The sequence below is a fragment of the Arvicanthis niloticus genome, chromosome 4 (genome assembly GCF_011762505.2).
Source record: "Arvicanthis niloticus isolate mArvNil1 chromosome 4, mArvNil1.pat.X, whole genome shotgun sequence".
Classification (NCBI taxonomy): domain Eukaryota; kingdom Metazoa; phylum Chordata; class Mammalia; order Rodentia; family Muridae; genus Arvicanthis; species Arvicanthis niloticus.
The window spans coordinates 69,511,509-69,538,496 of NC_047661.1; the positions used below are offsets into that span (position 1 = coordinate 69,511,509).

Genomic DNA, 26,988 nt, shown 5'->3' on the forward strand with positions numbered 1-26,988 from the left:
TCAAACTTGGGGGAACTTTGAGTGACCCAGGTGGCAGCCCTTCCTTTCTAGCCCCAGTCTCCAGTTCTCCAGTGTTCACAGGTGAGCCCACTAACAGTCACAGCTCATGATGGAGGCCATCAAGAAAAAGATGCAGATGCTGAAGTTAGACAAAGAAAATGTTCTGGATCGAGCTGAGCAAGCTGAAGCTGAGCAGAAACAGGCAGAAGAAAGAAGCAAACAGGTAGGTGCTGGTGTTGACCTTCTCACTTGCTGGTTGCAAGACAGAGATGGCCCAGGGAGTGGTGGCACACACCTGTAATCCCAGTACTCAGGAGGCTGAGTTCCAGTGCAGCCAGAGGGGCAGGGGGTTCACGGGAGAGGCAGTGACCACTGGGCCAGCTTCTTTTTGGAGTGGGAGGAATGCCTCCGTCTCAGTGAAGCCCACCAAACATCTAGGACAGTAGTTCTCAAGCTTTGGGTTGAGACTCCTTTTGGGTCATTGACCCTTTCACAGGGGTTGCTCAAGATTACCTGAAAACATAGATACATTATGATTTAAACAGTAGCAAAATTACAGTTTTTTGAAATAGCAATGAAAATAATTTTATGCTTGGGGGTCTCCACCACATAAGGAACTATATTAAAGGGTCTCTCAGCACTAGGTTGAGAACCACTGCTTTAGGTTATCCCCTTTAGACTGTCTATATGACCTTGAGAAAGCTAGTGGCCTCTTTTGTGCCACAGTGTGCCTGCTGGACTTAAGTAGAAATAGACCATGTTTTTGAAGAATGTGTCACTTCTAGAGCAAAAGGTAAGAGCATGATCCATCTTTTTCCTCTCTTTCTCTCAGTGACATCACAGAAATCGTCCCCACTAGATGTTTATCATTCAATAGTCTTTCATGAAAGCTCCAGATGATTTGGTCAGTCATCTTGGGACCAGACATTATAGGGTCTGAGATGAAACCATAGCCTAATGCCGGGAACACGGCTGGAGAAGTGTGTCTCTCCTGAAGGCTTGGCTCTTTAGAGTTCGTTCACATATGCATGGTTGTGTTTATGTCTTTGTGTGTTACTCTTGGGGCTCCTACAGCTAGAGGATGAATTAGCAACCATGCAGAAGAAGCTGAAAGGGACAGAGGATGAGCTGGACAAGTATTCTGAAGCTTTAAAGGATGCCCAGGAGAAGCTGGAGCTAGCAGAGAAGAAGGCAGCAGATGTGAGTATTGGGAGATGACTTACTTGCTTTCCTACCCATAGACTGCAGGTACACATGCCAACATAATACTTTTGCAGATAACAACACGCTGGCACGCTCTTCTGTTGGAATATACTTTCTTACTCAAGGACGTATTGACATTGAGAGCATAGTTCAGTGGTAGCATGCTTTCCTAATATGCATGGATCCCTGGGTTCTATACCAAGCGCGAGAGAGAGAGAGAGAGAGAGAGAGAGAGAGAGAGAGAGAGAGAGAGAGAGAGATGGAAGTCTCATTTCTGTACTATTCAATCTCCTTCCCAGTAATCTAATGACCTTTTCCAGAAGCTGGACAAAAGAGGGGCCTCCACATCCAGATGCATGCTATCAGGTATCCACTTCCTCCCCCATGCCACATTCTTAGCTTTTGTGTACAAGGTTTGGCATGTGCATGTGTGTATTAATAGGGAACCTCTCATCTCTCAATTACCCAAGAAAGCCAGCTTAGATTTCACAATAGAAAATGGAGGTCACACTGACCCTGGCCCTATACGGATTTATTTGTCCTAGTCAAGGTGGACATTCTGCCTTTATGCCAAAGAGATGCTACAGGGAACCCTGATCATAGAACAGTGAGGTATCAAGCTGATTTTCCCTCTTAAAACTAAAATCAATTGCCTTTGGCCACCTCCTACTACAGTTCAGTACTCACTTTCCTTCCTCGTCAACCTTGATGTTTGCTACAAAAGAAATGCAAGACCATATAGGACATTTGCTTTGAAGAAAATTACCACAGGACTGTTTATTTTTTACTTGGGGTGCTGAGGATTAAATCCAGCCCCCCAACCAGCTACATTTACTTAGCCCATAGGGATCTTAAGGGCAACTAAGAAGGTTATGTCAGTTACGCAGGCATTTCTCAGGATGGGTGAGGAGAAAACTAGAATCTGATGCAATTTTAAATCACATTTGGCTTTGAAAAACAGCTTAAAAGCCAGAGTGGATCTCTTACAAATGTTCTTAGATCCTCACATTCAGTCTTTGCCATGAGGCATCTGCTCTTCTCTTTGGCTCTTCTCTTTCAAAGGCTCAGATGTATTGAGTGTTAGAGTAAACACCAGAGATTCGTGATGCAAATCTGGTGGCATGCACTAAATGTAGCCTCAAGTGTCTAAAAGTCTTGTCCAGTACAAGCTGCTACTTCTTTATGCCACCACTACCTGGGTAAAGAATTTAAATATGTAAAATTTAGTCTTAAAAATTTAAATTCTCAACTTAATCCTGTTCGCTTTGTTACCTTCTCACACACTCAGTAAGTACCCCTCATAGATATGTACAGGAAGAAGAAGTAAGGCCAGGCATGGTAATATACACCTTTAATCCAGCACTTGGAGGCAGAGGCAGGCAGAGAGATCTCTGTTTGAGGCCAGCCTAGTCTACATGGTGAGTTTCAGGACAGCTATGGCGAGAGAGAGAAAGACTCTGTTTCAAACAACATAAAACAGCAAACAAACAAACAAAGACACAAAGAGGGGAAATTTTGTTGAGACATAAGCAGAAAGAAAGCCATCTTTTTTCCAAGTACCACCTGTCCATTAAGCCCTGCCACAGCCTGGTTTTGTAAGTAAAGTAGTATTAGAACATAATGTTTAGTGTTTTTTTTCTGTTCAATAAAATAATTGCTATAGAGTCTGCATGACCTGTAAAGGCAGTTTACTGAAACTTGCTGACCTTTGCTTCAAAGAGAACAAGATAGCAAAGAGGGTGTCTGTGGCAGCTGGGGAGAGCATGGACGAGGAAGAGCCCGGAGGTTTAAGTAGAGAGCAGAGATTGTAATATGTGCAGCATTGTGGAGAGGGCCCTTTGTCTAATACACAAAGGGCTAACAGCTCAGCCTCTGACCTTGAGATTAATAAGTAACTCAACAGGGGAATGAGAGAGCCAATAGCTACGTGTCTACACTGGTAGTCTGGTTATCTGAGAAGCCTTCCTGAATGTGTGGGATTTTTTAGGGCTGCTTGAACAAAGAGAGGGCACTGGTGTAACAAGGTCAGCCCAATCTTGTTTTTTCTTCTCAGAGTTTAGCTACTATTATAGTTTTAAGTTGTAGTGAAATATACATGCACAAAATACATAGTTTTAACCATCTTTAAGCTACAGTCTGGTGACAGTAAGAGTATATTTAAATTTTGTGCAACCATGTGTAAGATCCTTGTGTGTGTGTGTGTGTGTGTGTGTGTGCGCGCGCGCTCACGTGTTGTTTATCTGTGTGAGCTTGCCTGTGAGGGTGTGGAGGCAGAGGTAGGCATTGGATACCTTCCTCTATATCTCTCCATCTTGTTTTTGGAGACAGGGTCTCTCACTGAACCCAGAGCTCACTTAATCCCAGATGAAATCAGAAGCTGTTTAGGGACAAATAGAGGAAAGAGGAATGCAAGGGGTAGGACTCAGGACACAAGAGTCACAACACCCTTTTTTAGGAACATGTGCTGGGAGGGATGAGGAAATAAGAGACAGGGATGAACAGAGACACCTGTTGGTATGTTGTATTGTTTGTCACCAGGAAAACAATGGCACTGATTGGCCTCCTTGCTGCCAATCCATCATGCCTCTGAAAGCTATCGGGAGTCAACCTATCTGCTTTCCTAGATCAAGAAGAGATTATCTGTACAAAGGAACCAGCTTCTGGAATGCAATTCAATGTTGTCTCAACTTCGGTTGGCCAAAATCAGGTCTAAGGGTTTAGGGAGGTACAACAGTGCCACCTGCTGGTCAGCACTCAGATGACAAAAATTCTCACCAGCAACATCTCTGATGAGACTTACTCAAAACAAACTTGAGAAACACTTAGGCCATCAAAACAATTTTCCTGCATGTCAGAACCTTGCCTTCTGTCTTAGTTCCTGGGAAGGTGGGCAGTAATCAATTTGTACAGGATACACTACTGAGAAAACTATTGTTTGTCCAAGTTGTTTTTTCTGAATAGTCTCACTGTTCGGCAGTCTTCCCCACTACCCCCAAAGGAAAGGAACATCCTGGGACCTAAAACCAGATACAGGGAGCAGAATGTGTTTTGCTGAACTCAGAGACTCAAGTTAATATTCTTAGTTCTAAATCCTACTTCTTATCCTATTTCTCAGGGAAGGGAAGAGGTTTATCAGAGGAGGGATTTATCATTATTAGCTACTGAGAAGGCAGTAGAAACCCAGAGAAATAAAGATAGAATGTGACAGTTCACACCTGGAATTTCAATTCTTTTTTTTTATAAAGATTTATTTATTTAATGTATATGAGTACACTTTAGCTGTCTTCAAACATAACAGCAGAGGGCATCAGATCTCATAACAGATGGTTATGAGCCACTCTATCATTGCTGGGAATTGAACTCAGGACCTCTGGAAGAGCAGCCAGTGCTCTTAACCGCTGAGCCATCTCTCCAGACACCCCCTGCCTTTAAGTCTTATAAAGAACAACATATAATTGGGGCTGGCTTACAGGTTCAGAGGTTCAGTCCATTATCATCAAGGCAGGAGCATGGCAGCATCCAGGCAGGCATGGTGCAGGAGGAGCTGAGTTCTACATCTTCATTTGAAGGCCTCTAGTGGAAAACTTTGGAATTTCAATTCTTAGGAAGCTGATAAAGAAGGATTCAGAGGTTACGAACATCCAAGATTACAAAAATGAGTTGGAGGCCAGTCAGGACCTGGGATACAATCTCAAAAAACAAAAATAAAACAAAGTAAACAAAAACTAGGGAAGCAGGGGCTGGAGGGATGGCTCAGTGGTTAAGAACACTATCTGCTCTTCCAGAGGTCCTGAGTTCAATTCCCAGCAATGATAGGGTGGCTCACAACATCTGTAATAGGATCTGATGCCCTCTTCTGGCATGCAGGTGTACATGCAGATAGAGCACTCATATGTAAAATAAATAAATAAAATCTTTTTAAAAAAGATTCATTTATTTATTTTACGTGAATACACTGTCTCTCTCTCCAGACATACCAGAAGAGAGCATCAGATCCTATTACAGATGGCTGTGAGCCACCATGTGGATGCTGGGAATTGAACTCAGGACCTCTGGAAGAGCAGTCAGTGCTCTTCACCACTGAGCCATCTCTCCAGCCCAATGAATCTTTAAAAAACAAAAACAAATAAACAAAAACAAAAAAAAAACCTAGAGAAGCAAACGAAAAATAAAATAAACCTCTTTATAGTTGTGCTTCCAGAAATCCTGAATGGGAGGGCTTATAGAAGTAGTTTTTAAACTCATTCCTTGGAGTACCTGAAAGCCAAAGTAAAACTAATGAAAAGTTACTACTACGATTTAGAGGTTAAATTCCACAGTAGTTTTCCAGATACTTATATCTTTTTTTTTTTTTTTTTTTTTTTTTCCCGAGACAGGGTTTCTCTGTGTAGCCCTGGCTGTCCTGGAACTCACTCTGTAGACCAGGCTGGCCTCGAACAGATACTTATATCTTGCTGTTGCACCAAGGATATGATAAGAGGTGTAAATATCTTGTCTACAAAAGGGGTTATACATATTAAATTACCAAGTCTTAAATCATTGGGGGTGGGTTTAAAGGGGGTGGCATGTTAGCTGCTCATTCATGTGGACTCTCTCAAAAGCTACAGGGGACAAGCCTGCTATTCAAACAAAACACTTAAGTTCAGGGCTGATCTTAATAGAATGCCAACTTGCCTGTCTCTTCCACCCTCCAGTATTGACTTCCAGGAAATGGGAGAGAACTGTTGCAATAGTTTTTGGGTTTGTCTTGAGACAGCGTTTTTATGTAGCGCAGACTAACCTTGAATCTACCGGATAGGTAAGGATGACCTTGGATTTCTGCTCTTTCTGTCTCCACCCTCTAAGTATTGAGATTACAGATACGTGCCACTCAGCTAGTGTAAGTGCTCCTGAAGATTCAGCCCAGGGCTTCGTATGTGCTGGGCTAGTGCTCTACAAACTGAGCAATATCCACAGCGCCTCCTAATCGATTTTTGAAGGAGCTCACTGGGACTCCTTGCAAGATAAAGGCGAGAGTCTTCTAGGCTTGTCTCAGAACCTGGTTTTGGAGTCTGTCGTAGACTGAGTACAAGTGGAAGCATATGGGGTATTTTATATAGCAGAGCGGAGCAGATACAGTGGTAGGGAGGTACCGGATAAGAGAGGGGTCAACTGCGTAAGTGTTCACGACAGCACCATTTTAGTAAATGGGACAACCATTGTTGGGAGGCAGCCTGGTGGGTGAGGCTAGACTATGAAGCGCCTCTCAGTTACTATGGTAGCCTTACCAAACCCCGCCCCTCTTTACTGGTCTAGGAAAGGCCGCCCTGAGTGGTCGTCTAGGGTTACTAGGAGGCTCCACCCCTCACTTTCTGCCCGCTGCCCGTCGAGTGGACTGCGTTCCCGCCTGCTTGGCAGGGGGGAGGACGCGCGGTGGCGGCGGCGTCACATCCGGGCGGGTGAGTGAGTTCCGGTATTTCAGGGCGGAGCAGGCGGAAGTAGGGTGAAAAGCGGCTACAACGCCGAGCGGAGGAGGTAGGAACCTGATTTCCAGAAGCAGCTGGGTAGGCACCATGGCCGGGAACACCACCATCGAGGCGGTAAAGCGCAAGATTCAGGTTCTGCAGCAGCAGGCTGATGATGCAGAGGAGAGGGCCGAGCGCCTCCAGCGGGAAGTGGAGGGAGAAAGGCGGGCCCGGGAGCAGGTACGCACGGAGAGCTGAGGCGCAGCAGGGAAGGGATCGGCGCCCCTCTGCTGTGCTCAGCTCCATGGAGCCCTGGAAGCTCGAACTAGTCGTGGAGCGCCAAGGTTGGGTGGGACTCGATTACGATGGCCGGGTAAGCGGGTGCGGAGGAAACTAAGTGATTGCGCGAGCAGGCTAGACCCTGGAAAGAATCGAGCCCCACGCGGCGCGGGCTGCCCTCTCCCTTTACCCCCAGCTCATTCATTCGGTCCCTCGGAGCCGGGCGCGGCCAGGGGAGGGGCTCAGCGGCCTTTCCCTCCCCCACTTCTCTGCGAAGGGTGGGGACCTTTTACTCTAGCCTGAGGTTTCCGGTCGGAGGGGTAGAAGTAAGTGAGTGCTCCTCTGGCCGGGGAGGGGCCGAGCCTAACCTGTGAAAAATGAGGGTGGGGAGGTGGGAACCGCCGGAAAGCCCCCGACCTGGCCTACTGGCTGCTTTTCCGCTCCCTCCTCCTGCTCAGGAAATGAGCCAGCAGTTGGCTGAGAGGAAGCGCGGTTCCCTCCCTCACTGGCGGAGCTTAAGGCTACGGCGCCACCTCCCACCCTCGAGCTTGGGGACCTTTTATAACTAACTGGTATGCCTGCCCCTTGTGAAGAGGGAGAGGAGATGGTACTTCACCCGTTGTTAGCAAATGTCACAGCCAGCAAATTTACTAGACCCTGACCATCATGACCTGGAAGGCAGGAACTTCTGCCAGATTCAGGCCTGAAGTGTGAGCAGTACGAATTTGACTGAGAACCTTTCTCCTAAGCTGGCTGATAAGGGAGTGAATAGCAGATAGTCAAATGCCACGCCAGTTTCAAGGTTCCTGACTGATTGGAACACAGGAGGATGGGAACAGATTAGTGAGTGGCACTGGTAATTTCGGGGGAGGCTGTTTTCTCAGTTACCCAATACAGTGGTTTTTGTTCAACTGAAAGTGTTAGTGGGATGAATGGATTTCTGCTTAGGACCTAATGAAAAAGAACTCTGGTGGCTTACTGGCGTTCTTTATTGGTGTCTTCTCTTCCTCCCTCTCTCTGTCTCTCTCTGTCTCCCCCTCTGCTGTTCATTTGAGAAGTAACTATTTTTGAGGGGGCAAAAGGAGTGAGTGTGGAAAAGGAGAGCACAGCTTCCTTCCAAGTTAATGTTTAAACGTTATTAAAATGCTTTATAACTGGGCATAGAGATGACAGAGCTTGTCTTCACATCACCCTTTCCTAGGCGTCCAGTAGGGTTCTTTTGAGACAGGGTGTCCCTTTGTATTCCCAGCAGTCCTCCTGCCTAAGCCTCCCAAGTGCTGGAGTTACTGTAGGCTTGCTTGGCCACTCCTGGCATGCCTGCAACTTCTCCTTATCAGGTCTAGTGAGATTGCTGTAGAGATGAGGAAGTCTTCAGAAGGGAAAATGGAGAGTACAGTGGAAGGAACTGGCCATGTGCTGCAGAGTGTTAGGCCGATGTCTGTGTGGGAGGGGTTTTAGGGTAGGTTGGGTGTGTCTGTCTGTCTGTCCCAGAGTTTGGTCTTTTTACTTGTGGGTGCATTTGGCACTCCTTTCTTCTGTGTGATGTCTCTGGGATGATAAGCCACACGAGTGTGTGTATTTCACAGAAGTCTCCTGAGGAAGTCCTCAGAATGGGGAAGTCGGGTGGTAGTTAAATATTGATGAAACTAGTATCTTCTTTGCGAGCTTTTGACTTTTTGCACTCTCGAACTTTGAGCCTCTACTGAAGAGTCATAGTAGGAAAGGGGATGCTTGAGTCACCTCTTGTCTAGGGCCACTGTGGAATGTGGGTTTCATAGGCTCCTCCTGCCACACTACCTGCTGGAATGCTATGTTATATTAGGACTCACCTTTTCCACTTTGTATGGGCATCTAAGCTGCCTTGTTAAAGCCAGATGCGACCAGAGCCAAGGACAGGCCTTTCATAGTATAGCTCCCTGTGAAGTTTTACTTTCAGTTTTGAGTTTCCTCTTATTTAGTACGAGGGTTTTATTGTTTTGGGTTTTGTTTTTTTAAGCAGTGCTGGATCAGACCTAGGGTCTTATGTTAGACAAGCTTTCTACCACTCAACCACACCTTTGTCTAAAGTTCATCAGGTGATGATGCAAAAAGAAAAAACTTTTTTTTAACTTTATGTAGTCATCATTGCTCTCTTCAGACACACCAGAAGAGGGCATCATACCCCATTGCAGATGGGTGAGAGCCACCATGTAATTGCTGGGAATTGAACTCAGGACCTAGAAGAACAGTCAGTGCTCTTAACCACTGAGCCATATCTCCAGCCCTACGATTCAAAATTTAAATGCGCTTATTGTTAGTGATTAACAGATGCATATGTAACATGAAAACTTACCTGCCCAGGCTGGCCTTGAATTACTGGACTCAAGTGATCCTTCTGCTTTGCCTCTGGAATAGTCTCCTCTCATGTTCAACTGCTAGGCCTGGGCCTCCACCGTATAACCTTTCTTTCTTATTACTAATTTTGTTCATATGTATGGATGGATGTTTGACCCCCTTGAGCTGGAATTGCAGCAGATAATTGTGGACGCATCTCCCACCCCCACCATGTAGTATGGAGCCAAAGTCTGCAGGGTCCACCTACTGAGCCATCTCTCTGGCCCTGCTGTAACCATTTTTTAGTGAATGATTCATCTTACCCTTTAAAAAATAATTTCTCCAAAGTTTTCCATAGTATTTTTGACTTTTTCTTTTGTTGTGCCTTAAAACGTTGGATGTACTGCTGAGGGAAGGAAAGTAGGCTTTGAATTTGAACACAGGTTCTTACTTTGCGCCTAAATTCTTGATCTCCGAAGTGGGGAAGGGTGTTTGGGTGTATGTATGTTATGTTCATGTGTTTGGTGGACTCTTAAGAAGCATGGTGACCTCTCTTTGTGTTAGAGGTTTGGATTGCTTTGGCTGCTGGTTGCCTCTCTGCCCCCATTTCAGAGCACACTCCAGGAGAGGCAAACAACCCTTTGCTCTAAGTGTCTCTGCCTAGACTCCACCTTTGTTGACTCTGGGGCAGCGGATAACACCCAGCTTTCCTCGGCGCGCGCACAGCAGTCTTTTCTTCAGCACAGGCCTGGCTTTTCTAGTACTATCCCTACTTTGAATTACACCTGTGACTTTTATCTAAAATGGGAAACCCCACTGTGGCAGAGTGCCAGATTTAGACTTCTCCCGTGTGTCCTTGGCCTTGCTCTGCCTCTGCTTCAGCTCCCACGGTTCCTTACATTAAGGGATGGGGTATGGTTTGGGCCCTTCTTCACATTAAATTATTATTGTCGTATGTATATAATGTTTGTGTGTCAGTACACACTCCATAATGTGTGTTGAGGTCAGAGCACAACTTTGGTGACTGTTCTCACCATTACATCAGCTCAGGGGATCAAGCCCAGGTTGTCAGGCTTGCACAGTAGGACAGCTCACTGTAGCATTTAAGCTAAACTTCTGTCATAGCCAAAGCTATCTTTTAAAAGAGACTAAATGGCTGCTGCATTCCACAGCCGGATTTTGCCTCCTGAACAATGGAGACTCCTGTTACTGTTGAATGGAACCTCACACCGTATCCTCTCATATCCTCTAAATTGTGGGGAGGAGAGGTAGGCAGGCTCTGCTGGGCATTAGGTAAAATCTAGAATAATAGGGGGAAAACATAAAGTGTAATGTTTCTCAGAATCACGCTAGCCTGCCCCAGGACCTGGAGTGACCTACTGACCTGAATGGTATGTGTGAGCTGTCTTCCGTATTCCTTTGGAGGGAGTATCAGATCTTGATTTTTGTAGCCTTTTGTTTCCTTGTAAAGAAAACTGCTCCGCTGTAGGGAAAAAGTAGAACTTTCTGTCCTGAACCTACCACCCTCTGGTCTGTCTGAAGCTTTTGCTGGGAATCCTGAATCTTTGGTTCTTGTTTTAACACAGGCTTGCTCTTACAAGAGCTAGATGTATTTTCTCTTCCTCTTTTTCCACCCTTGTGAAGAATTCAATTGTAAATGCTGTTTTGTGGGAGAAAGTGCCAGAGCCAGCTTGTTGCCATGGAAACTATACCCTGCCCCCATAGCCTGTTATCTTTTTCCAGTTTGGGTAGCTAGGAGCTGGAAGGGGACGTAACATTTCATGTGCTTTCTGCAGATCCCGCTGCATTTTTCTACATTCTTTAATTTTTTTCCCCCTTAGGTTTATTGATTTTTATGTGTATGAATGTTTTGCCTGCGTGGTGTGTGTATGTGTAGCACATATGTGTCATGGAAGTCAGAAGAGGGCTCTGGAGCCTCTGAAACTGGAATTATGGATGGTCGTAGATCGCTGTGTGGGTGCTGGGAATCAAATCTGGGCTCTGTAAGAGCAACAAGTGAACTGTTGAACCGTCTCTCCAGCCACTCAGGCTGCCTTAGCTATCGAAAGGGGTAAGTACTGAATGGTACTGCAAGTGTATTGAAGCCCGGGTCTGATAGCCTGGCTTGCTCTGGGCTGGTTGGCCTTGTTGGGTTTGTGAGGATAAATCTGTGTTGTCTTCCAGGACATCTGTTTTCCTAGAAGAGACAGAACTAGAGAATGCTTGCCTTTGTGGTAGTCTGAATGGGTCAGTTAGGAGCACAAATGGTTTCTTAGGAATTTCAATTTATGTAGACTTCTCAATCCTCTTTTCCTGTATCCTTCTCTCCTGCCTCCTTTCCCAGTCTCTCGACTCTCCTGTGTTTGTGTGTGGAAATTTTTGTTGCAATCCTGATTATTAGGAGGAATCTTATTTAGTTTATCCCTCCCCATAGGGCTGATGGCCCAGATTCTTCAGCTGCTACCACCCTTGACTGTTAAGAGAAACCAGGATAATAGAATTCAGGCACAATCTGGGCTCGAGAGGAGAGCCAGAGTTCACCAGGATAGAAGCATTTGAACATCATCTTGTGCAGCAAAGATCTTAAATTCTGAGTTCGAGGCCAGCCTGGTCTACAGACTGAGTTCCAGGACAGCCAAGGCTATACAGAGAAACCCTGTCTCGAAAAACCAAAAAACAAACAAACAACCAAACAAACAAAACCAGGGTGTCCCTGGGTAGCCCACGTTGGCCTTGAACTCATGGTCCCTCTGTCCCTGTCTCCAGAGTGCTAGATTGTGGCCATGTATAATCCCATCTGTATGTATAATCCCATCTGTGAAAACACTCTCCAGACTATGACAGTATACTAGCTGTGTCTTTTTGTTTGTATGTTTCTCACTCATAGCCAGTTCGTGACTTACTTGGACTTGAACTTGTGCTTTGTTGTATATGAAGCCAGGGAAATTACTGTTAGGAATTATACTGAAGTCTAGTAAAGCTTAGTAGGAGGTTGTTACAGGAATAGAAAGGCAGTCAGCCAGCCAGAGGCGAGGCAGTAGGTGGAAGCTAGGTCTCTTTGTTTTTATAAGGGAACACACTGAAGGGGTGGAGTGGGGTGAGGGAAATATCCCAGAATGAGTGTGCACATGGAACAGAGTGTGTGTGGAGGTCAGGACAATTTGTGGGGACCAGTTCTCTTTGTCTACCATGTGTTTCCCAGGGGTAGAGCTCAGGTCCTCAGCCTTGGCATCTGGTACTTTTAGCTGTTGAGTCATCTCTCCAGCCCAAGAGATCCCAATCTTGCATCCTTTTTCCCTTTCCTGTCTGGAAAGCTGTCTGGAAGGCATTAGTTGACCATCTTCCTGGTGTGTTCGGGGAAGGGGATCACGAGGTTAACAACTTAAACTGCAAGTTAAATTAGCATATAGAGAGAAATATTATAAAGTGATAGAGACACTAAATGTCAGGTATCCTGGTGTGTGCCTGGAGTCCCAACCCTCAGGAGAGTCTGGAGCTGAAAGCTAGACGTCTCTGTCATTGAAGGAGAAGTCTGTCTCCTCTAGCTGCTCTTTTAAGACAGGATCTCACTATGTAGACTAGGACTAGACTGGCTTCAGATTCACTGAGACCTACTTACCTCCACCTCCTGCATGCCAGGATTGAAGGTGTGTGTGTGTCATCACACCTGCCTTTGTTGGCTCTTATAGGTTCTGGGATTTGAATTGAGTCCAGAAGAGAAAAGATGGCACTGTGTGGATAAGGAACTGAATTTTAGAATGCTCTTCAGGGCTGAGGGTACGTCCCAGTTGTTAGAGTGCTTGTCTGACGTGCATGAAACCCTGGGTTCTATTCCTTGCACAGCATAAACTGGACATTGTGGTACATGCCTGTAATTCCAACACTAGGGAAGTACTATATGGCATGGTCAGGCCATCTTTGGCTACACGAGATTAGTTCATATAGAACAAAGGGAAGTTCTTAGATAGGAAGGAGAAACTGGTTAATAATCGTGTATGGTAGATCTTTTAGCATTTAAGCCAAGACAGGGTCTGTCTTGCTTACATGACTGGGTTCTTCATAGTAGTCAGGTCTAGCCTTCTGTTACAGTTGGTTCTTTTTACCAAACGTTGATTCTTTTCCACTTTCCATTGATTTAAGGCTGAAGCTGAGGTGGCCTCCTTGAACCGCAGGATCCAGCTGGTTGAAGAGGAGCTGGACCGTGCCCAGGAGCGCCTTGCCACTGCTTTGCAGAAGCTAGAGGAAGCGGAAAAGGCTGCTGATGAGAGTGAGAGGTGGGTGAATTCCAAAAGAATAGGCTGGTGGGGCACCTTAGTGGAACAGCCCTCCCCTCCCCGGCCTGTGGTGGCCTGGGTTCCATCCTTGGCACTGCAGACAGTATGGTTGATAGTGGCTCTGGCCTGGATTTCCCACTAGCCCTGTTTTTTGTTTTGTTTGTGTTTTTTGTTTGAGACGTGGTCTCATGTAACCCAGACTGGCTTTGAACTCTTGAGCCTTCCGCCTCCACTTTTTAATTGCTGAGATTGCAGGCCTGTGCCACTGTATCCTGGTCTAGACCTGCTTTTGTTTTTGCAAATTGAACACAGCATCTACCTTCTGTGCTAAGCATACCCTGTACCACTGACTTAGACTCCCAGCCCCTGAAACCTACTTTTTAAATGGTAGTGCTTTTATATTACTATTATTTTGTACTGTGGGAATTGAGCTGGGGCCTTGCACATACCAGCACCTCCTGCTCTATCCAGAGCCCAAATTCATTTTAAATGGTATATGTGTTCAAGTGCTATTGAATTTCCATTTGGGCGGCAGGCAGGAATGGACTCTGAAGGGTGTAGTTTTGAGTTTTGGGATGGAGTATACAGCTCAGAATGTCATTGCTGTGTTCATTCTTTCATTCTGTTTCTGGCAGAGGTATGAAGGTGATTGAAAATCGGGCTCTAAAAGATGAAGAAAAGATGGAACTCCAGGAAATCCAGCTAAAGGAAGCAAAGCACATTGCAGAAGAGGCAGATCGGAAGTATGAAGAGGTGGGTAACCTCCGCAGTGCAGCTTCTGCACAGACAGTCACCAGGGGCCGCCACCCTGTCGTGCTTGAGTGTGCTGGGTCTTTTCTTCCAGGTGGCTCGTAAGTTGGTGATTATCGAAGGAGACTTGGAACGTACGGAAGAACGCGCCGAGCTGGCAGAGTCGTGAGTATTTTGTCTCCAGATTTTGTCAGCTCATCCTGCCTGCTTGGGCACTAATTCCAAGTAAACTAGCCTTCCTTCAACCTTGTTAAACAGGCCTGGGAGGGTGGTGGTCCTCTGTAGTGCTTTTAGCCTCTAAAAATGGCTCTGGGCTTTCTCTTACCTTGACTAGTAACAGGGAGCAAGGCTTGCTTATTCTTGGGAAGATTCTCAAATAGAGGGAACATAGAGACTAATATGGCAAACAGCTAGTTGGAAGATCCTGTTGGGTCTTTCTACCTGGAATCTCGTCCTCCTTGGCCTGTACTGATTTCAGACCTGGTCTCTGTTTTTATACACTTTGCCAATCTGCCTGGGAACTTGAGAGCAAAGGCTTTAGAGAAATCACCTGCTGCCCATTGGTGCCGGCTTGGCCTTGTGTAACAAAGTGAGCATGGATGAATGTCAGTTGTGCTTGCCTTGCATTGCCTGGCTCTTCAGCCATGACATATCATGACCATGGTGGTACTTTCTTCCCATCCATCTGTTGTTTTGACCCACCCCACACCCCATTGTACGGCTTGTTTTCTTGCTCTTCCTTTTTTAACCTTTTCCCCACAACCTGGCTTGTGCCATTCCCGTGACTGTCACTAACAGCCGTTGCCGAGAGATGGATGAGCAGATCAGACTGATGGACCAGAACCTGAAGTGTCTGAGTGCTGCTGAAGAAAAGGTACTAACCCTGAGCCCACTCACGGAGAGCGTCCGTGTGTGTGGTATGTTCTCCTTCGGTTTGGTTTTGTTTTGCAGCTGCCTCCCTCCACCAGTTGGTTTGTTGAGTGCGTTCTCATCTCTCCATGGAATGCTTCATTCTTCCTTTCCACTTACTTGGCATCTCTCATCTCTTCTTTCCTAGTTGCTTCACTGCCTTCCCCCCTGAGGCTGTCTGCCTCCCCTGGGTGATTTGGGGGTTGTTTGGGTTGGGCATCCACCCCTACATCCACAACCAAGTAGCAGTCGTAACTTTTTTCTAGTAGTGAGTGATTTCTCTCAAGTGTTCTTTCTTTATCAGAGCCAAACACTCCGAGCACAGGAGGGTCAGCTCCTGGCATCCCTGTTCCATGGTAGAGGGAGGAGGGTTGATACTTGGCTCAGGTTACCCAGAAACTTTTCCTCCCTGATATGCAGCCCAGCTCTCTCTACACATAGGTTCAATTCACATCTGTGTGTCTCTCTCCCTTTTTTTTATTTCTTCCTCTTTCCCCTTTCCTCTCCTGCGGTATTTAAAATGTTCACAGTAAGTGTTCTGAGCTGGAGGAGGAGCTGAAGAATGTCACCAACAACCTCAAGTCTCTTGAGGCTCAGGCGGAGAAGGTAGGGCTGGTTTGTGAAGATGACAGGCTTTGGGGCTTGGGCCGAGCCCTGCCCTTAATGAAAGACATACCCATTCCGTATAATTCAGTGAAAAGCATTCTCTTCCTTCCCACCTTTGTCCATCAGAGTGTAGGTTAATGCTAATTCCTGTGTGCCCCCATTGCTCAGGTTCAAATAACTCTGTGGTCTGCAGTGCCTGGAGTCATGTGCTCCTTGAGCTGATACTGCTGTGCTCAAAGTCAGTTATAAGGAGCATCAGATGGTGGCAACAAAGCGCCAACTCTACAGACCTACCTAGTAGCAGTCAAGACAGATGATTGCCACTTACCATCATGAGGGAGTGCTTTAACTGTAGATTCTTGCTGGTTAAGTTGGAGAAAGGAAAAACACTTTTGAGTTGATAGGAATAAGATTAGAATTTCAGTCTGTTAACAAAAGCAAAGGAGGGGCCTGTTGGAATTTACTCTGCAAGTTTAGTTTAGAAATGGTTGGGTCTTGGGACCCATTGTCAGAAAGTGGTCCTTGCTTTTCGTCCTGGACCAGATCAAATTCAAGAGAATGTCTATGGCTTGTGTGAGAATTCTATGGCTGTTGTCTGTGAGACAGTCTCTACTCTGAAATTTGTATTCTACTTTTCTTAACAGTACTCTCAAAAAGAAGACAAGTATGAAGAAGAAATAAAGATTCTTACTGATAAACTCAAGGAGGTGAGCTGAGGGGCTGACCCACATGGAAAGATATAAAGCATTAATATTAATCATGCGCCTTGTTGGCCTTGGTTCTGAATGGCCGGCCTAGAGGTATGAGGGCAAGAAATAACCATCTTTCGTTCTGATCCTTGTACAGGCAGAGACCCGTGCTGAGTTTGCTGAAAGATCGGTAGCCAAGCTGGAAAAGACCATTGATGACTTGGAAGGTACGGAGCACTTGAGGGAGCGCACGAGAGAAAGACCTTACCCTTTAATCTTGAGCCTTTTGTCTGTTCATCAGAGAATTGGTAGTGACTTGGAATATTGGATTCATCCTGTCCTGTGTTATAGCTAGGCAAAATACATCAGGATTTTTATATCTTCTCCTTTATAGTAAGACTGCTTATTTCTGGAATCTGCCATCTTTCCTTTGAAAAGATGTAATGGCTGTATTTATCTCCAATTTAATAATCTTAAATATCTTAAATCTTGACTCTGTGAGTTTAAAGGGAAGCCATGATTTTTAGAAGGTAGTGAAGTTGTGCATGCCACCCTGTGGCCACCATTGGGTATTTCTTTTTATCATTCAGGCTGGGTGACACCTGCAGGAGATAACAACTAAGTCTCACAGCCCGAACAGATCCAACAGTCAGGGCTTCTTGTTCTTGTAGTTTGGCAGCTTTGTCTGTCCACCTTAACAAAGAAGCAAGTCTTTTGCTTTGAGAACTTCCTTGATACGCTCTTGGTGACTGGATGTTCTTTGAAGGGGTTTGGGGAGGCGGTCGTAGAACCATGAGTGATGATCGCCCTGAGTAGGCAGAGAAGAGTCACCAAGACTGTGTGCTTTCTCCCTTTTTTTGTCACTGCTTCAGAATTGGGTGCCTGTAGGAGCTGGCATGTGTTCAGGTTCTCAGTTCTTGCTGCAGTTGACTTGAAGAGACATCAGGAAGTACTGTTGACAATTGGGGAAAGTAGATTGCAAATGGCCAGTCACGGCTGCCAGAAGTTTTTAGTTTTTAGTTTTTCCAGAATAGTTTGTTTTTTTTTCTTCCTGGTTTTAGACCTATGGCCCCATTTTTCCTATTTTCTAATGACTCCCTCTCTTCATCTGCTTCTGATACCTTTCACTTTATCCCCTCCATCATCCCTGTGGTTCCTGTGCCTGTCCAGACGAGCTCTATGCCCAGAAACTGAAGTACAAGGCCATTAGCGACGAGCTGGACCACGCCCTCAATGACATGACCTCTATGTAACTATCAGGCAGCAGAGTGGGGTTGGGATCCTGGCTCGTGGGTGAGGGTGCGGCTTCACAGACTGGGCTTGGGTTTTGTCCTTGAGTCTGCAGCCTCCACCTACTTGGAAACAAACGTTGGTGCTGGTTATCTGTTTGGCAGAACCTGGGGAGGCTTTTAATCTTAATATAATTTGTATTCTCTCTTATTCTCCCATCTAGTTCTAACAAGGTCTAATTATATAAGCAATGTTGCCCTGGAACTCCAAATTCTCCCAATTCACCCTCAGCCTCTAAGGTGACAGTCATGTGCCACCGAGCCCAGCTCTGCTTCGCATTGAGTTTTCACTTTAGTTTCTCAAACCTAGGCATGGTGACACAACTGTAAGCCACGCCATCTAGAGGATAAGGCAGAAGGATTGGTGCAGATTGAAGGCCAGCTAATGCTGGGTGGCAAGACAAAGTCTCAACAAACCAACATAGAACGCTCTAGGTAGCGCTCACTTTTAACCCTGGCATAGGCAGTTGGGTCTCTTGAATTGGAGGCCAGCCTGGACTACACAGTGAGTCCCAGGACTGCCAGGGTTATTATGTGTAGAGATGATGATTGGTGCCCTGATACTAAAGTGAATAGAACATACCCAGGGTGAGAAGCAGCCAGTTTAAGAATTGAGCTGAGTCCCAAAGCAAGCCAAGCAGTAAATAGCACCAAAAGTTTTGGGGGACTTTACCTGTTTGCTGTGGCGCTGTTTAGTGCTAACCTGCACCGTCTTCCCACTAACCCTGGGAGAGTGGTGCAGCCTCTGTGTCTGGCCCTCTGCTGCTGCTGTTGCCCTTGTTCCTTCTTCCTAAGCTGCTGCCTCAGTTGAGCCAGCCCTTCTCACCTGGAGTGTTCTTTTTCATACAGATAAACTGTCACTGTTTCTGCTCTGTTCTGGATCTACCCCCTTTCCTTGGGGAACCCAACACCCCACTGGCTCTGGATTCCATTTGGGTCAGCCTGGCTGGTTCCCACAGCCTTAGGGCTGGAGTGCCTGGAGGGGGGCACAAAGCAATTTACATATGTGCTTTCAACCACCCCCCACCCCATATTAAAATGTTAAGCTGCCAGAAGCCTCATGCTCTCCTGCATTTACATTATTGACAGAGCTGTTGCTGTACATAAGACGGAGCCCTGCCGTGCGATGTGGGGACAGCAGTATTAGGCTTTTCTTCTTCTGACTTCTGTATGATCAAAGCTATTTTGTGTGTGTGTTTTTCTTGACACTTAAACCTGTTAATTGGAGTCTTGGAGTGACTAGTAAAGGCTCCTCGTGGTAGGAAGTCTGGCGCTATTCCTCAAGTCTTGTACTTCAGAGTCCTTACATAGTCCGCCTGGGCATTTTCATTCTTTTAGCCCATTTTAGCCCATCTCCCATACAATAAGGTCAGCAACCATTGAATTATCTCCTAATACTCTACTCTTTTGCCAAAGATTCAAAGACTACATCCCCAGATCCATCCTTACAGTTCAATAATTCTGTCATCCAAACTCACAGAAGAAGGTGTCACATGGTGGGCTGGATTCTTGATGGGTGGGTGTTTCGTCTTTAAACCTTTCTCACTTACTTGAGGCTGCTGCCATGGGTTTCACTTTGTTCTCTATGAGATAGGAAGCACATAGTAAATGGTGGGCAAAAGGAAAACGACCACTCATGCATATTTCTTTCAAACAACATGCACATGAGGGTAATGACTTATTATTAAATTTTTGTCGTGAAATTCTTCTTGATATATATTGTAGAATTGAATATCAATAGTTCAAACAACATACACATGAGGGTAATGACTTACTGTTAAATTTCTGTCGTGAAATTCTTCTTGATATATATTGTAGAATTGAATATCAACAGCTGTTTCAGTTTATACAGCAGATAAATTTGGTGTCACAGCTAAATGCTGCATAGTTTTTCAGTTTCTTAGCAGGGTATGTATTTGAAACTCACTTTTTCAGTATCCAGGGCTGTGAACGTGGCCCAAGGGGTGAGTGTCACCCAGTGTATACAAGGCCCTGAGTTTGAACTTCAGTTCGACAAAGAGAGAAAGGGAAGGTATAGCTATCTAGGTAGAGAAGTTCTCTTCCAAACCAGATTCCTTTGCCTACACTGTTTCTTCCTGCCACGTAGCCTTTGAGATTAAGTAGAGGATGGTTTATTTGGCAGAGCCTGGTGATTTCTAGCTGTCCTGATGACATGACGCAGCCGAGGAGCCTCCTGCGCTAACGGTGCTCTGAGTGTAAAGGACAAGCCAGCGTCAAAGCTCCCGTGTGAGCCGCACATAGTTTGAGGTGCTAATTGGGAGGGGCACTGGTCTCATGGTGACCCCCAAATTGGAATTTTTGAGCTCTTTTGTCTTTTTGAGAGAGTATTATACTATCCCTGGATGTCCACAAACTCAGACTATGCCCAAGCTGCCCTTGAGCTCATGGTAGTCCTGCCTCTGCCTCTTGAGACAGGCACCGCCACCTGTACCGACAGTGTGTGAGGTGTGCTCATTGTGTTTGGTTTGGTGATGCAGAATTCTGAACCCAGAGCCTTGAGCCTTCCAAGCAAGCATTGACCACTGAGCCACATCACCAGCCCCAGGGTTAGCTTTTAATGAGCAGAATGCAGTTTGGAGATAGTCAGTATTCAGTATGATAGTCACAGAAAAACAAAGTGAAAAAGCATAGTTGGGGAAGAACACATGGCTGTGAAGTGGGGGGCAGGATGGCTGCTGAAGTGCAGCTGGGAAGCTCTGTTCTTGTCAGATAACTGATGGAGGTGCCACTGTAGTGATGAACAAGTGCGTACTACGAGAAGAATGAAGGTTGTTCTCTCTGGGCATGGTGGGTAACCCTGTACCCGGCATTCAGGAGACTGAGGAAAGAAGAGCAAAAGTTTAAGGCCACACTAAACTACAGAACAAGACCCTGAGTCAAAAATAAACAAGGCTGGGGGTGGTGGTGGTGGTGGTGGTGGTATATACCTTTAATCTTAGCAGATGGATCTCTGAGTTCGAGTCCAGTCTGGTCTACATATCAAGTTCTGGGCCAGCCAGTATATTGAGATTCTTTCAAGACAACTTTTGCTGGGTGATACATACCTTTATTCCCAGCACTTAGAAGGCAAATGCTGGCAGACGTGAGTTGGAGACAAGCTTGGTCTACAGAACCAGTTCCAGGACAGCCAGGGCTACACAGAGAAACACTGCCCAAAAAAACTTTTTTTCAAGTAAAAAATAGTATATTTGGTGTCCTTTTCTATGTGTACACTGGATTGAGAATGTATTAGCCGGTGTGCTGGCTCCAAGTTCCCGATGTTTGCTGTCATTGTGCTAGCTGATACTGGTCTGTTGTCTTTGTTGTCTTCAAATTGACTCTTGCTTTTAAAGTGTTTTAAAGTTCAAAAGATAAACAGTAGCATGCATGTACCACTAATGAAGAATATGCTGTACTTCAGGAAATGCTAGGCTAGGTTGAAGATTTTATGTTGTTTTCCGAGCCTGGGTCTTACTGTGTAGCCCAGGCTAACCTTAGCCTCCAAAGTGCTGGGTAATAGGCTTGCACAGCCGTGCCTGGTAAGATAAACACTGACAACTAAGTGTGCAGAGGTGAAGTTAGGTAACTATTTGAGGCTGAGAAAGTGATTGTGTGGAAAGATGTAGGGAGCTAATGTCCTGGTTTAGGGTTTGGGAAGCAAGAGAAGCGTGTTTTGACGGGTGTGCAGGTGAAAGCAAGGCCCCGAGGCTGCCGGGGAGGAGCTGATAAGAGATTTTTGAATCCAAAGGGATTGCAAGGTGTTTTAAGTTACGCAAACATAGAACCATAAAGATGCAGGTCATGGAGCTACATGCCTTTAATCCCATCACTCAGGGCAGAGGCAGGCCAGTCTCATAGTTCTAGGGCAGCCAGTGCTATATAGAGTGACCCTGTCTGAAAGAAAGAAAAAAGAGAGAGAGAGAAAGAAGAGGAGGAGGAAGAGGAAGAACAAGAGGAACAAGAAAGTACAATCAGCTGCAGATATGGAAAGGTTAAATAAAGAGAAAAGCTTAGTTGGTCAGGAAGTCAAACGGACTTGCTTGAAGGGATAAAGGAGAGGGGCTGACAGCTCAGGGCTGAGTGGTTCTCAGCTCCTGCAGACAGATGGAGAAGGAGGGGATGTGGTGGGCATCCACTGCTCTAGTAATTTGAGGGTATGTTTGGAGAATTGGGCTCAGTCATAGGCAGAAAGTGTCATACCGCTGATGTCTGGTATGACAGCCACTTGTTTCTGTCATGTCTTGTGGTGAGATTAGAATCCAGTTTCACTTATTTTTAAATGAATAAAGTTCATTTAAGTAATCCCATGAGCCTCCTTCCTTGAACACACTGTGGTTCCTTGGGTTCTTTCTCCCCCCCCCCCCATCCCGAATACATGACGTTCCCAGATCTCCAACTCGGGTCACCAGGCTTGGCAGCAAGTGTTTATTGAGCTGTCTTGCTGGCCCATCTTTGGAATTGTTTGGTTGAGCATGGCCAGAATTGGGCCAGAGCCCCACTTTGCCCTGTTTTGGTGCTATCAGGAACTAAGAGCTTTAGTGAACTAATAATATCTGATCCTGACAGTAGTCATTAGAAATAGTTATTTAGAACTTAGGTTCAAGCTCAGAAACAGAAAAATTTCTTACAATGCAGATTTTAGGGAACTCTGTCCTGGGATTAGTTCTGTTAGGCAATAAAATCTATTTCATTATCATTTCTGTAAATGGAACCATCTGTTGAAAGGAACAAGATCCTGGTCCTTAACTTTTTTTTCAAAAACAGGTGTAGGGGGTCAAACCAAGTTGGGTATGGATGAGATATAGCTATAGTAACACAGGTTGAGGGGTGAGAGTCGAGAGTTTGAGTGCCTACTATTTGCCAAGAATGTCTCCTGAATTAAACAGGCCCTACACTGAGCCTCCAGAAGCTTATTGACTACTCTTGTTCTGTCATGTAGGATAGGGTAATTCTGGTATACACAGAAAGATTCTGCACATTAGCATATTGATGTGCTGTGGTAGTACATGTCTGTAGAACCCTCTGGTCACTGACAGGCAAAGCCTGTCTGGCCAGTCATGCAGGCGCACATCTATAGTTAAAGCACTCGAAGGCAGAGCCAAGAGGATCCTATAAGTTTGAAGCCAGCCCAAAACAAATAACCTTGGGGGGGGGGGACCCTGAAGCGTGCCTTTACAAATTCCCATATTCTTCCCTGAGAGAGAGGAGAGATGGTGCCAGTTACTAAGTGGTTTGTTTTGATGATCGGTCCCAGCAAGAGAGCAAGGCCTAGCTTTAAAATGAAACCATGTCTCAAGCTGAAACAAGCTCTAAAACATAGAAACTTGAACTTAAACTAGGAATTCAATCTGGTCCTTTAGAAGAACATCCAGTGGTGCAGTGGGGGTACAGCTCTGAATTGGAGCCCAGCTTGGTCTAAAGTGAGTTCTAGGACAGCCAGAGCTATGTAGTGAGACCCTGTGTTGGGGGGAGGGGGGGACGGACCAGAAAATCACCTGAGTTTCAGAGATTGATAGTAGGGTGGACCAAGAATGGAGTGGTACATACCTGTAATTCCAGTTATTTTTGGAGGCTATAGCTGCAAAATCGGGTTTGAAATGAGCCAGCGTAACAGAGCAAGGTCCTATCTCATTGGGGTCTAGGAAGAGTCTAAAATCTTCATACTTCATTTCCTCTTAAGTTGTGCTCTAAGTAGAAAGCCTAGATAAAGGCACTGGACCTGAGCACTGGTTAAATGTACACTTCAGTAATGTTTTAGGTTATAAGAAAAAGACTTGGTAGCATGGAATTATTTTTATGCCTAACACGTCTAGCCATTGATGAGTAGCTGTAGCCTATGAATACTAGAGTGTCTAAGATTGAAATACACAGTACTGGATATCATATTTATATTCAAAGCAAGAGAGAAATCTAAAATTTTCTCATGAGCCCTAGCTTCCCCTACATCTCACTGGCCTGAATTGGAATCTGTAGCCACCTTTGGCAAGGAGATGATATAACGTTCTTTAAATCAATTGTATTTTATTATGGGGGTGTAAAAGGGGAACCTGACCATGAATTGGGGAGGACTTTAGGATGTCTTTGTTATACTACACTTCGTATGAAGTATGAGAGTGAAGGTCGAGTGAGTGAGGTAGTTATGCATAGTATTCCCTTTGGGATTCCCAAGCCCTCATGGCTGAATGCCTTTTTCTAAGTGCACTGTATCTGCCATGTGACTGTCCCAGCCCAGGCACAGATGCTGTGAAGGAAGTGTATTTTCACATTCAGAATGGTCCTGCAGCTGAAATTCTTACTGTATTCCTTGTTGGTCTTTCCACCAACTGGCTCACTCTTCCTGCCCTGGGTCCTCGTACTCTCCTGCCGAATGGTGCATGTTACATAGACCAGCTAGGTGAAAGACAACGGTTGCCTCTGCCTTCTACTAACCTCCCCTTTTCTCTCTCTCCTCCTGTTTCTCCTTTCCTCTTCCCCTCTCTGTTGCTGCTGCAGAGCGTCTCTACAGCCAACTTGAGCGAAACCGCCTGCTTTCTAATGAGCTGAAGCTAACGCTGCATGGTCTTTGTGACTGACGGGCAGGGCTCCCTGATGCCCAGTAAACCCACACCACTGACCTGGACCCAGCAAAAAGCTGATTGCCTTTTTAAAAGTTACTGTTCGCCCTAAGCAAGTTGCTTTTTAATAGGGCAGCTAGACTACTGTTGATATCCTTGGCAGCCCCGTCACGCTTCGCTGCGGTGGCTATTTCTATTCTAGAAAGATTGTGGGTGATGAAGAAGGGGCCTGGGAGATTTAGTGTGGGACTTGGAAACCGTTAGCTGCAGCCCTCTCACCTGGACACTTGACTGTAGGGTTTGCTTTCCTGCATGGATATTTTCTAACAATAAAAACACTGACTTGACAAGATGTTGTAACTGCTTCATCTGCAGGCCCTGAGATGGGCTCTTCTGATTGGGTGGAAACAGGGATGGGCAAGAAGGGTGTATAGCATGAAAATGGGCCTGATTTGCGCGTTTTCTTCCCTTCCCTGAAGCTCCGTGGTTTATTTGCTAAACAGGTTAATACTTGGTGTCCTACCACTAGCTTTCTTCCTGATAATTTTCCTTCTTGCTGCTTTTGTGTCTGGGTCGTCTCTGTTGATAACTCTGCTAAAATCTCAGTGGGGCTTTACTTACAAGAATGCGTCTGGATAGTATTCTTGTCTTAAACCTGAGGACTCCTGACCTCTCCACTTTGAAGAAAGTACCTATTGTAGGAGGATCCTGTGCTCTTTACTTGAGATTTTGATCTTTGTCCTTGTCTGCCATGGTCACACTCTACTGTGGCATTTCAAGTAGGTAATGACCTGTGGACAGAGCCAAAGAGTGGGTGGGTACTTGAGGCTTTCAACCGGATCCTTTTGAGACTGAAAGCTGAATGTCTTTTGGTTGCCTGTGGGAGGGAGAGGAAATGGCAGATAAGCCCAGCTCCCTCCCCCAGGTAGGAAAGAAACTCTTAGAGACCCCACAGGACCCAGGGTTTTAGTAGCTGCATTTTGTTACCTTCCCTGCACCTGGAGCAAATCTCAGAATGGGGAGAACTTGGTACTTTCTGTAACTTCTCTTCTTTATTCCCACTAGATAAGCTGAAGTGCACCAAAGAGGAGCATCTCTGTACACAAAGGATGCTGGACCAGACCCTGCTGGACCTGAACGAGATGTAGACCTCCCCCATCCCTGCCCTGCGGCCTCTTCTCCCTCTGACCTTGACTCCGCCTGAGGCCAGCCTCCCAGAAGCTGACCTTGAAACTGAGGGCTGATCTTTTTAACTGAAGGCTGCTTTCCCTCCCGCCACCCCCTCTACCCCTCTTGTCTTTTTCACAAAACTGTGTCAGCCTCTTCCCAGAGTTCCAGCTGGAGGGGCTGAACACCTTTGGGAACAATATTTAAGGGAATGTGAGCACAACGCAAAGTGTCCTCAATGCAGTTGTGATATGCACATTTGATTACTTTTTATCTTAGCAACCATTTTTAACATTCCAAGCACTTCTGCAGCTTGGAGCAGCACATGTTAGCCTAATGGATACTGTCTCGCCATGGAGGAGAAACACAGGAATGGGCCTGCCTTCCTGAGAGCCAGCAGAACCTAGGCAGGCTCCACTGTGGGAGACCTCAGTGCTCTGCACCTCGTCTTAGCCAAACAAAGGGGATTCTAGGAAGTTAGCCAAAACCAAAAAACTCTTCTGGGCTGTGAAGGGTTTCAGCTTTGGTATCTTTGAACAACTTTTACACTTATTTTATTTTTTACTTTTTCCATCAGATGTGACCAAATAAGGTAGTGAGACGTCTGAGACTGCCCCACCTCCCAGGGCCTTATGCATGTCAGGCAAGGGTTTGACCCCAGCCTTGAGCCCAAACTTGTCTCAGCTCCACCCCTTCCCCAACTGCTCAAAAATGGATCATGCTGCCCCTTAGTGTTGTGGTGACCTCTTAGTGTTCACCTGCCCCCAAGGGAGACAGAGAAGCAAAATTATGTTTATGCCACTGATTTAGCCACATGAAAGTCATCTCATTGCCTTTTCCTGAAGCTGCTGTCTCTAAAGTGCCATCTAATTGTGCGTTGTATCAGTCAGTGCTGGAGAAATCTTGAATAGCTTATGTAAAAAAAAAAAAAAAAAAAAAAGAACTTTTTAAATTTTATATTATTTTGAAATTTTGTGTTTGGGGGGTTGGGTTACCTTGGCCAACCCATTGGCTGTGAGAATTCTTTGCAGTCTGTGGGCTAGTGGTGTGCTGATCTTTCAAGTGTCCCCACCCAATTGCCATGTTCAGGTGGTTTCTTCTCAGCCTGTTAGGTGGGCACCCTGCAGATTCCTGGCTTGTTTGTACTCTCCTCCGACTGGAGAAAGAGAACCTTGTAGTGCAACTGTTTTGATACTGAATATTGACAAGTAACATTTTGAAATAAAGAACCAGTCCCTCCACAATCAGACCTGCTTGACTTTATTAAATGAAGTGCATTTTCTCCACAGGGCTATACAGACCCCGTTGACACAGCACACAGAAAAATAGCATAGGTTCAGAATCTGACTGTGGGGTTTAGGAGGTAGCACCTTTAATAAAGTGATTACCCAAGCACAAGGACTTGAGCTAGGTCTCCAGCACCCATATAGAGACTAAGGACAGCCCACCAGACTAGACAGGAGCATCCTGGGGCTCACTCACCAGCCAGTTAGCCCACTCAGTAAGTTTCA

General features: G+C 45.7%; 1 protein-coding gene across 17 annotated transcripts; it reads left to right on the plus strand.

Moving 5' to 3' along the window:
- On the plus strand, window positions 1-26,721 carry Tpm3 (tropomyosin 3). Of its 17 annotated transcripts, none has more exons than XM_034499746.2 (10): window positions 5-223; window positions 1,075-1,200; window positions 13,380-13,513; window positions 14,149-14,266; window positions 14,358-14,428; window positions 15,062-15,137; window positions 16,423-16,485; window positions 16,625-16,694; window positions 17,638-17,716; window positions 25,376-26,721. In XM_034499746.2, the coding sequence occupies exons 1-10, from the start codon at window positions 107-109 to the stop codon at window positions 25,377-25,379; spliced, it is 858 nt and encodes a 285-aa protein (XP_034355637.1). In that variant the 5' UTR covers window positions 5-106; the 3' UTR covers window positions 25,380-26,721. The 17 variants fall into 17 exon arrangements, with proteins under 17 accessions (XP_034355642.1, XP_034355641.1, XP_034355636.2 ...); XM_034499744.2 differs by lacking the exon at window positions 25,376-26,721 and adding an exon at window positions 18,606-22,058; XM_034499751.2 differs by lacking the exons at window positions 15,062-15,137; window positions 17,638-17,716 and adding an exon at window positions 15,703-15,778 and having other exon boundaries at window positions 1-223; window positions 24,249-25,457.
- Window positions 26,722-26,988: the final 267 nt, after the last annotated feature.